Below are 8,841 nucleotides of genomic sequence, written 5' to 3' on the forward strand. Positions count from 1 at the left end.
TGGGTCTGAATGCCACATTTGTCCAAGTCACCCCTCAATCATTCCCTAGTGGTGTCCAATGTAAGAAATACATGGGGGAAATGCTACAGGTGACATTTTTTTTCCCATGAAAAAAACAAATTTAAACAATTCATTTTTCCTCCAGTACTTTAATTTGATATGAAAGAAAACAAAATCCTCTCTTGGGAACTTCCATCCATCACAAGTAGCAGCGACTTCAGTGTTCCTGGAAAACTTCAGTTCTTATCACCCTGGGCTGTTCTTATCAGCCTGGGCTGCCAGCCCATCCAGCCTCTGGAGCAGGGCAGCTGAAGGAGCCTTTTGATCACAGCAGCATGCACATGCCCAAACCTTCCCTTGGCATAAGAGCTGACCTGAGCTGCCCCAGCCCTCTCCAGATGTCCGGATACCCAAGGCAGCAGCAGGACACCCACAGCCCACAGGGAGCAGAGGGATTTTTGCACAAGAATTTTGCCCAGTTCTTTTCCCTGAAGTCAGGGTGACTTGATCTCCACTGAGGACACCCAAACTTCATGCTGACCAGCACATAAGCCCCATGGAAGTGATTCCACCAGCAGTGGTGTTTCACCAGGTACTCACCAAAGAGCCTGCTGGTGGGTCAGGCACTCAAGGAAGGTCACTGTCCTACAGGTGTGACCAGGAGAAGGAACTTCCCAGCAGTCCCCTGCATGTCAGGTAATGAAGAAGCCAAGACTTTTGTTTCAAAGAGTGAGGAATCAGCCACGGGGAAGATGAACACTGCTTAAATCTGCTCCTCCATGCCAGCTGCACGTGTTTTCATGGTTGAAAATACCTTATGACCCAAGAGGCATGGGAGGGCATCCCAGCATGGCCCCTGTATGCCTGCTCCACTCAGCTCCCAGGAAAACAAATGCAATGGGGACACTTTACAAACCTCACCCAGAGCAAAGCTGCTTCTCCAGAGTGGTTTCCCAGCAGGACCACAGGCTTCACAAGGATGTCCAGGGATCCAGGTGCTGCTCCCTCCTCACCTAACACAGCCCTGAAGGGCAGATGGCCCCTGGGCCATGGGTTGTGTTGTATGGACAGCCTCCAACTTCACACACCTTGGACCCAGAGGAGGGGGTGACAAGAGCCTTGGTGTCAAGAGAGAGCAGGGTTTGTTCTTCCAAAAATGCCCTCTATGCCCTCCCCAAGGTGGTGCAACATGCAGCAGCTGAACCCCCCCTGCCATGGTGTGTCCCCCAGGTGGGCTGTGTTCCTCCCACTCACCCCACCTTGGGGTCAGGCACAAGACCCCTTCCCACACAGCCCAGCCCCATGAGGAAGGGGAGGAAGCATGGAGGAAAATCTGTGTTTTTCAATCAGAAACCTTCTGCCCAGGAATCACGAGCACAGCTCTGGGATGGCATCACAGCTACCTCCTCCTCCCTGATGGGTACCAGGGGGGAACACAGCCCTCCAGCCTCCCCCAGCAGGCAGCAGAGGCAGAGGAGTCCACAGGTCAGAATTTATTTCCAAATACCTCATCTATATCATTCTCATTTGAGATTTTTCTTACGGATTATAGCCTACACTTAGAAAACAGAAGAGAGGTTGGGTTTTGGGGTTGGTTATTTTGTTGTTTTTTTTATAAGGCACATCAGCTTATAGACTACATAGAGACATCTCCCCCCTCACTTGCTCTCATAAAATACTGGTGATTTTAAAAGTAATATTCCTAAAACCTAGACCCTGTGTAGCCCTGTGTAGAGCAGTATTTGTAAAGTTATTAGACCTTGGTTTACATACACCTAGTAAGGGCTAAAACAAGTTGTATATACATCACATTTTCAGAAACAGTCACAGCTGGCTACATTTAAAAGTAATGCTACTCCAGACTATGAAACAGGCTGCTTATAAAAGATAACCTGCTGCTTCCAGTATGGCCTGATACAAAGCAGCATGATCTTGCAGAAGAAACTTAATTTTGCACATGGAAGCTGCTCCAATTCAAAGCCTGTCTCCTCTCCAAACCCACACTTTTGACCCACTGAGACCATTTTTCACAGAGAAGCAAAGCACCCAAGAGAAATCTGGCTTTATGTTTTGTTTCTTTTTTTTTTTTTTTTTCCAAGATGACAGTATGACTGCATATCTGAAATCCTGTCAAAGCATTCGAGTAAGAAATATAAAGGCTCAGATGTTAACTTCATGACCAGTAAACATTAAACCATTACCAACCAGATGCAACCAAGTTAAATGCATCCAGCTTCTGTGCTATGGAAACTGTTTTTCCAGGCTGTTCCAGTGCAGAAGCCAACACATTTTTATTGAATCAGGCCCTAGGTAAAGATTTCCATCTCGTTTTCAAGTTTTCAGCAATGGAATGTTACCCATTCTGTGCACTCATTTTGCTGAGAGGAGGAAAAAATACAGCCTGTGGAACATCTGCCAATGCAGCTCAGAATCCATTTACATAGTGTCATTTTCTTTAATGGGCCAGGAGGTAAACTCTGGTCAGCTTTATAAACTCAAATGGCTTCCACAGATCTTCTTTATACCAGGCACTGATTCACTTCTGATGACAAAATGGTTCTGGCTTTCTGTCACTGCAGTTTAGTTTGAGACTATGAAAAAGGTCACTTCAAGGCTATGGCCAAAGGAAGAAATTAAAAAAAAACACAAACAGACAAAAAAAAAAAAAAAAAAAAACACACAACAAAAAAACCCTGGTTGATTAAAAAAAAAAAAAAAGAAAAAGAGTCAGGGCCATAAAAAGGCAGACAGACAGCACAAACTGTATGTCCTCTGCTGAATAAGTTAAAATGCTGATTCTTTCAGAGAGTCATGGAGTCATGTTACCCCTCAGGTCCCTCAAACTTGCTGGGGTGGAATTAGTTTAGTAGGAAGGAGATACAGTCAAGAGAGTAGATCACACTCAGCTCTGATGTTGATCACTCAGCTACATTTTAGGCACATCTCAGTTAATCTGTTGCACTACTCTGGAAAAAAAAGTATTATTCAGTTAAAGTTTCAAGGTGACCTCAGCCAATTTCACTACTATGAGCTTGAACAAGATTCAGCCACAAGTGATTGTTGCCTTTAAAAGGGAAACACGACCTTGGTTGAGAAGAGGACACAGCAGCCCCAGTTTTCTAAAGTCTGATTTGCTACAAATCTTGATCTGCCCGTTTTGTTATTTATTTAGCAGCCTCAAAAGGTAAGGAGGGGCATCCAGAAATTCTTGGCTGTAGACTTAAAACCAGGTGTGGTTTACACGGTGCTGCATGGATATTTGTCACATCTGTTTAAAAAAAAAATTAAAAATAATAAAAAAAAAGATAACCAAACAAACCCAACACAACAGCACTTACATTCCTTTCAGCTGAAACAGATGAACTGTGCTCATGCCTACAAAAATACAGAGGAAATCGCCACTGCTCGAGGTAGCGAGTTAAAGGTTGGTCGTCTTCCTTGGGCTTCCACTCAGCTTCCTGGGAAGGGTAGGGGGAAAATGGACAGAGAGGACTTCCATAAAGTCAGGAGGTGACAAATGAGATGTCAGCTCTGTGAGGGATTAGGTTCCCTCACCCCAAGCTGAAGGTGTATTCATGACCTTTCCAACCACGGCATTAGTGTATACGTTACACCCCTCACATACCCTTTTTAAAGCAATCCCCAAGATTTGGGGGGAAGATTTTGGCTCAGGAAGCCACGGAGAAGAGAGCAGGAGTGGGGTTTTAAAGCTACAAATGTCAAGTTAGGAGGCACAGTGTTATTTTTTTTCCCTTTGACTGTCCATCTACAGATCTCTGCTCTTCCAAAGTCACACGTTCCTCCTCCGAAGCCCTGGCAGCAAAGGCCTCTGGTGTGCTCCTCCCCATCACACACCTTTATAACAAAAGAAGTCAAATCCTTTGGACAAATCCTTCTACCCTCACAGATGTGTGGCCCTCTTCTTCCTTAACGAGAGGTTTTAAGTCACCAAACTGGATGCCAGACCTGATTTATAGCCATTTTTTAACTAAGAATCCTTCTGCCACCCTTGAGATGGCAACCAAGATCTCCAGTAGCAACATATACACATACATACAGATCTACACTATACACTCAGGACAACACAGAATGAGAAATCAGCTAATATAGCCTCTATTCCATTTCCTCAGAGCAGCACTCAGGTCCTTGCAACCCCTATACAAAACAGCAGTACTTTTTCCACCAGGATTTGGAGAGGTTTTTCATCTTATCCGGAGTCCTACACTTGGATTTCTTTGGTTGTTGCTGGGTATCCGAGTACTGAATTCCAGCCACAATGGCTGCATCAAAGACCTCCTTGAGGTTTTTCTGAGTCAAAGCAGAGCACTCGATGTAGGACACTGCTTTTATTTCCTCAGCACAGAGCTTTGCAGCCTCCTCCGACACCGGTTTCTCTTTGCACTTGTCCAGCTCGATGAGAACTTTGACATCCTCCCGGAGGTCCGACTGGGTCCCGACCAGGATAATGGGTGCCTTGGGGCAGTGGCATCGGATTTCAGGAACCCACTTCTCACTCACGTTCTGGAAGGAGGAAGGGCTCACCACGCTGAAGCAGAGCAAGAAGATATCCGTGTTGGTGTAGCACAGAGGTCTGAGCTTGTCAAATTCATCCTGCAAGGAACAAAACCCCATTAGTGATCACATAAAACCCAGAATTTCCCCCTGTAAGGTCTCATAATTTAAAAAAAGAAAAGTATGGGAGTAAAAAAAACCAATTTCTACAGGTCCACTGCTGAGAGGGGTGGGTCAGGGAGCCACTCTGATGGGGAGCACCCCTCTACCTCCAAGCTGCTCTGCAAACACCCCCATCTCCAGACACAGGCAAGAGCAGAGCAGCAAATGCACCTTTCCTGGAACAGGCTTTTCAACTGGTGACTACTTAGCCACATCCTACAGGATATGGGAATTATTTCCCTGCCATTGTGCCCAGGGATTTAAACCTGATGGCAGCAGTAACGACTCACAATGTGCAGGCTTAACATGCCAATGGCATAGAGTAAGAGCTTTTACCTTTCCCTCCCAGCCATGCCACATCAAACAAAGTGCAAACAAGCTCCCAGCTACCTCACTGGGGTTTTGTTTGTTTGGGTTTTGGTGGTGGATTTTTTGTTTTTGGTTTTTTTTATTTTATTTTAGTGCAAACTCCAGCAGAGCAAGCTCATCTTGCAGCTTCAGGAACAAGCCACAAAAAAAGCCAAATATTTCATGGTAACAAAGGCGTGCTGAGACTGTAGCAAGAAGCAAGGGTTAACTCCAGGCAGGCTTCTTTTCTGCTGACAGCAGGATAAAAGCAGGGTAACACAAGCAGCCTGAACAGGTAGGATTTGCCTCGGTGGCAGTGACATTTTAATTAAAAAGGACCGTGCTCTCAAAAGCTCTGAATTGAAAGTGCAAAGAACACACAGGGCTGAAAACATCTCTCTCACTACCAGCAGTTTACTGCTGAATTGCGAGTCCCATGTTAATTTTCAAGATGTGAAATTCGGCTTTTAAGCCTCTGGAGGCCCAGAATACCCAATTTAAAGCCTCCTGGAAGCCTCTGAAGTCTCATTTTGCTTGAATGAATTTCTTCCAGCAGTATCTCCAGGAGAAACAGCAATTTATAAAACACGAGTCAGGAAAGCAAGCTTCATTAGCTTGCTTGATGCTCAGATTAAGCCTCAGAGGATACCAAGCTCTCACTGCTGGGCTGGAGACAGAAACCCCACATTTACAGCCAGCTGCTGCTCCAAAGGACAGGGCCACACGCAGCAAGGCACCTTGCCATGGCATTGCCTCTTCTTGCTACCTGATAAACCCCCAAAGGGTTTGATTGATTGGGTTGGAAAGCCAAACCCAGATCTGAAAGGTTTCTATCTGGATGGAAAAGTGCCCTTTTCTATTCCAAGTAACTCCTGCTCTTTCAAGGGTAGGTACATGACCTGCAGGGGACACACACTGCTTTAGGCTGAAGATGCTGGAATACAATTTCCACTCTGCCTGGAGTGCTTTTTTGGAGGTTTTTTTCTGCAGAATTCAGCAGCCATCTCACAGCAGCACCATTTTACCGAAGTATCCAGCCAGGTATCTTTTATTCCAGACAAGTTCTGACTGGGTTTGCCCACAGCTTGGGGCCATGTTTCCACAGGTGCTCCCCATCCCCAGGCTGTCACCCCATGGCAATTTCACCTGACACCTTCTGTGTATGACCAGACACAGCCAAGACTGTTGTGGTACCACCCAAACCCTTCAGCAAGGCACCAAACTAAACTATGGGACCATGCTGCTCTTCTGCTTCGTCTCATTACCAGCAGAAGGCTGCTTATAGGATTTTAGCTTTGGTTTGTAGGACACACAGGAGTCCCACACTGCTGTTTGGGACTTCAGAGCCCTTCAAATCCCTTTCCTAAGTAGGGCGCCTACTTACAACTCAGCTAAATAGGTTTCTATGTTAAGGCCACTGAGATTTTTCAGCATGGTTGTGGGGAAGGTTCAGACCCAGATCCACAGAGCTGCAACTCCCAGAGCCTTCAAACGCCAGCTGGGGAGCAAAATACTTTTGGCTCTCCAGACTCAAACCCTGTCAAGCACGGCTGAACATTGCTCTGGGTGGTACAAGCCAGGGACTTGCAGAAAATACACAGTGGTACAAACCGGGTTCTTTTTTATGTTTCAGGCAACCCAGGAGCTGAGAGGCACCACCCACCCTCAAACCTTAAGACTACAGCAAACCTTGGCTTTGGGGTGTCAGCACTTTTTAAGGAGGTGGGAATAGCAAATACAAAGTCTCCAAGGGCAACACCCAACAGGGTTTTTTTTGTTTGATTTTTTTTCTCCCTTAAACTTCTGCCCCTTTGGAAACACCACCTCTACCTCTGCACAGGTACAGCTGTGGACACTTTGGGAGCATACAACCCAAACACCATCGTTCTTAAACTCGCAGTTATTTAGTAAAAAAAACCAAAACAACCAAACAACAATGAAACGACAGTAACAACTACTCAAAAAGAAAACCAGGTGGCCTCCGAATCCCCCAATACATTCATCCTTTCCAGCAGAGCAGCAGCCTGTGCCCAGTCCCTCAGTGGAGGCACAGGACATCCCCCCCCCCCCCCCCTCAATAGAGTGGGCAAAGCAGTGAATACGACAACAATTTAATAAAACAACGAGACACGGAGGATCCTTTCGAACCCACGAAGCCATGAGCAGGACTACTTTGTGCGACAACTTCTCCCCTCCCGCTGTCACTGAAATCAGGGGCTTCACTGACCTGCCCAGCTGTGTCACAGAGCTGCAGTCTCACCGGCTTCCCATCGACAGACACGACAGCTTTGGAGAGAAAAGAAGGAGGAGGGGGGGGAATGTGTGGTGAGGCCAACTTTACACGGTTTTCATTAAGAAAATAATAATAAAAAAAAAATTAAAGATGTACCACCCCTCGGCTCTCACTGGGAGAGCTCCGCGTCCTCCTGCTATAAAGGGTCGAGTTTATTGTCCCCTCGTACACCTCCAGTACCGGGACACAATAAACCTCCCAGTGAGACCAGAACCTCCCTTTTCCCAATTCCCAGCCCGGCCAAGGCAATCCTCTAGCCAATCCTTTCTGGCGCTTCCACTCTGCCAGAGCTGGAAGTTTAAACCGGGGAGTTCATCGTTACCGATCCCCCCCGTCACCCCACTGCCAGCCCGGCTCCGTCACACGGGAGAACCCCCGGTTCTGCTCGCCACCACGGCAGCCTCACAACCTCCGTTGCCACCCCCCACAGAAATAAATATCGAAACCACCGAAATTGGACCCCCCCACACCCCGAGCAGCCCCGCCACGGCCCCGGGGGAGGCACAGTCGGGCCGCGCAGCTCCCCGCAGCCGTCCCGCATCCCCCCTTACCGGAGAAGTTGTCGAAGGCGGTGGGGATGTACTCGGTGGGATACCCGTTGGTGGTGTAGCTCACCACCAGACTCGTCTTCCCCACGGCGCCGTCCCCCACCAGCACGCATTTAATGCTCCGCCGCGGTTCTGCTCCGCCCGCAGCTCCGGCTCCGCTCCCCGCCGCAACCCCGGTCCCGGTCCCCGCTGCCCGGCACCGTCCGCCCAACGCGGCCCCCAGCGCCGCCGCCGCCCGTCCGCTGCGGACCCTACGCGGGGGCACCGGCGGCACCTCGCAGCCTCCCGGTACCGGTTTGCTGATGTAGCCCGCCTCGCCTTCCTGCTGCGGCGGCATCCGCGCGGCGACGCGGAGCCCCGCCGACCGCGGGGCAACGCGCGGCCCGGGGACGCCGGCCGGGGGGCGGCGGGGAGCGACGGCGGGCGAACGGTGCGGGGCCCCGCTGGGGCGGCAAAGGCGGCGAGACCTCCGTGAAGCCAGCCCCGGGGCCCGACAGCCCTTTCCCGGGGAAGCGTCGGGAGCTCCGGGAGCAGGCGGGAGGGGGGGGTTGGGATCGATCCCGGCTGCGCTGCTCTCGCCTCGCCCCGCGCTCCCGAATCCCGAGCGCCGGCCCCGCACCGCCGCGTGACATAGGCCCGCCCGGCCCAGCCCGGCAGGGGGCGCCACGGCGCCTCGCGGCCGAGCGGGGGGCGCCTTCTCATTGGCTCCGCCGCAGCGCGCGGCGCCGCGCAGAGCGCTGCTATTGGCTGGCGCGGCAGGGGCGTGGGATGGGGGCGTGGCCTGTGTTGGCCCCGCCTCTCCCTGCTGCCGCGTGCAGCCCGCGCCGCCGTGCGGGAGCGGAGGAGGCGGCGGCGGCTGCGGAGCCTCCGCGGTCAGGGCTGCGGGAACAGCGGCTCCCCGGGGCTTCTCGGAGCACCCGAGCACCCGCTGGGTGTTGTGCGATCCATGGGACTTCCCGGGGTGGTTGGGTGTGGTTT

General features: G+C 50.3%; 1 protein-coding gene across 1 annotated transcript; it reads right to left on the reverse strand.

Annotated features, from left to right (window-relative positions):
• Positions 1-1,598: 1,598 nt before the first annotated feature.
• RHOU (ras homolog family member U) lies at positions 1,599-8,244 on the reverse strand. Its single transcript, XM_030448115.1, has 3 exons — positions 7,867-8,244; positions 7,250-7,308; positions 1,599-4,611 (listed from the first exon to the last, which is right to left on the reverse strand). The coding sequence occupies exons 1-3, from the start codon at positions 8,198-8,200 to the stop codon at positions 4,156-4,158; spliced, it is 849 nt and encodes a 282-aa protein (XP_030303975.1). The 5' UTR covers positions 8,201-8,244; the 3' UTR covers positions 1,599-4,155.
• Between the last annotated feature and the right edge of the window lie 597 nt (positions 8,245-8,841).

Source organism: Calypte anna, chromosome 3 (genome assembly GCF_003957555.1).
Source record: "Calypte anna isolate BGI_N300 chromosome 3, bCalAnn1_v1.p, whole genome shotgun sequence".
NCBI lineage: Eukaryota > Metazoa > Chordata > Aves > Apodiformes > Trochilidae > Calypte > Calypte anna.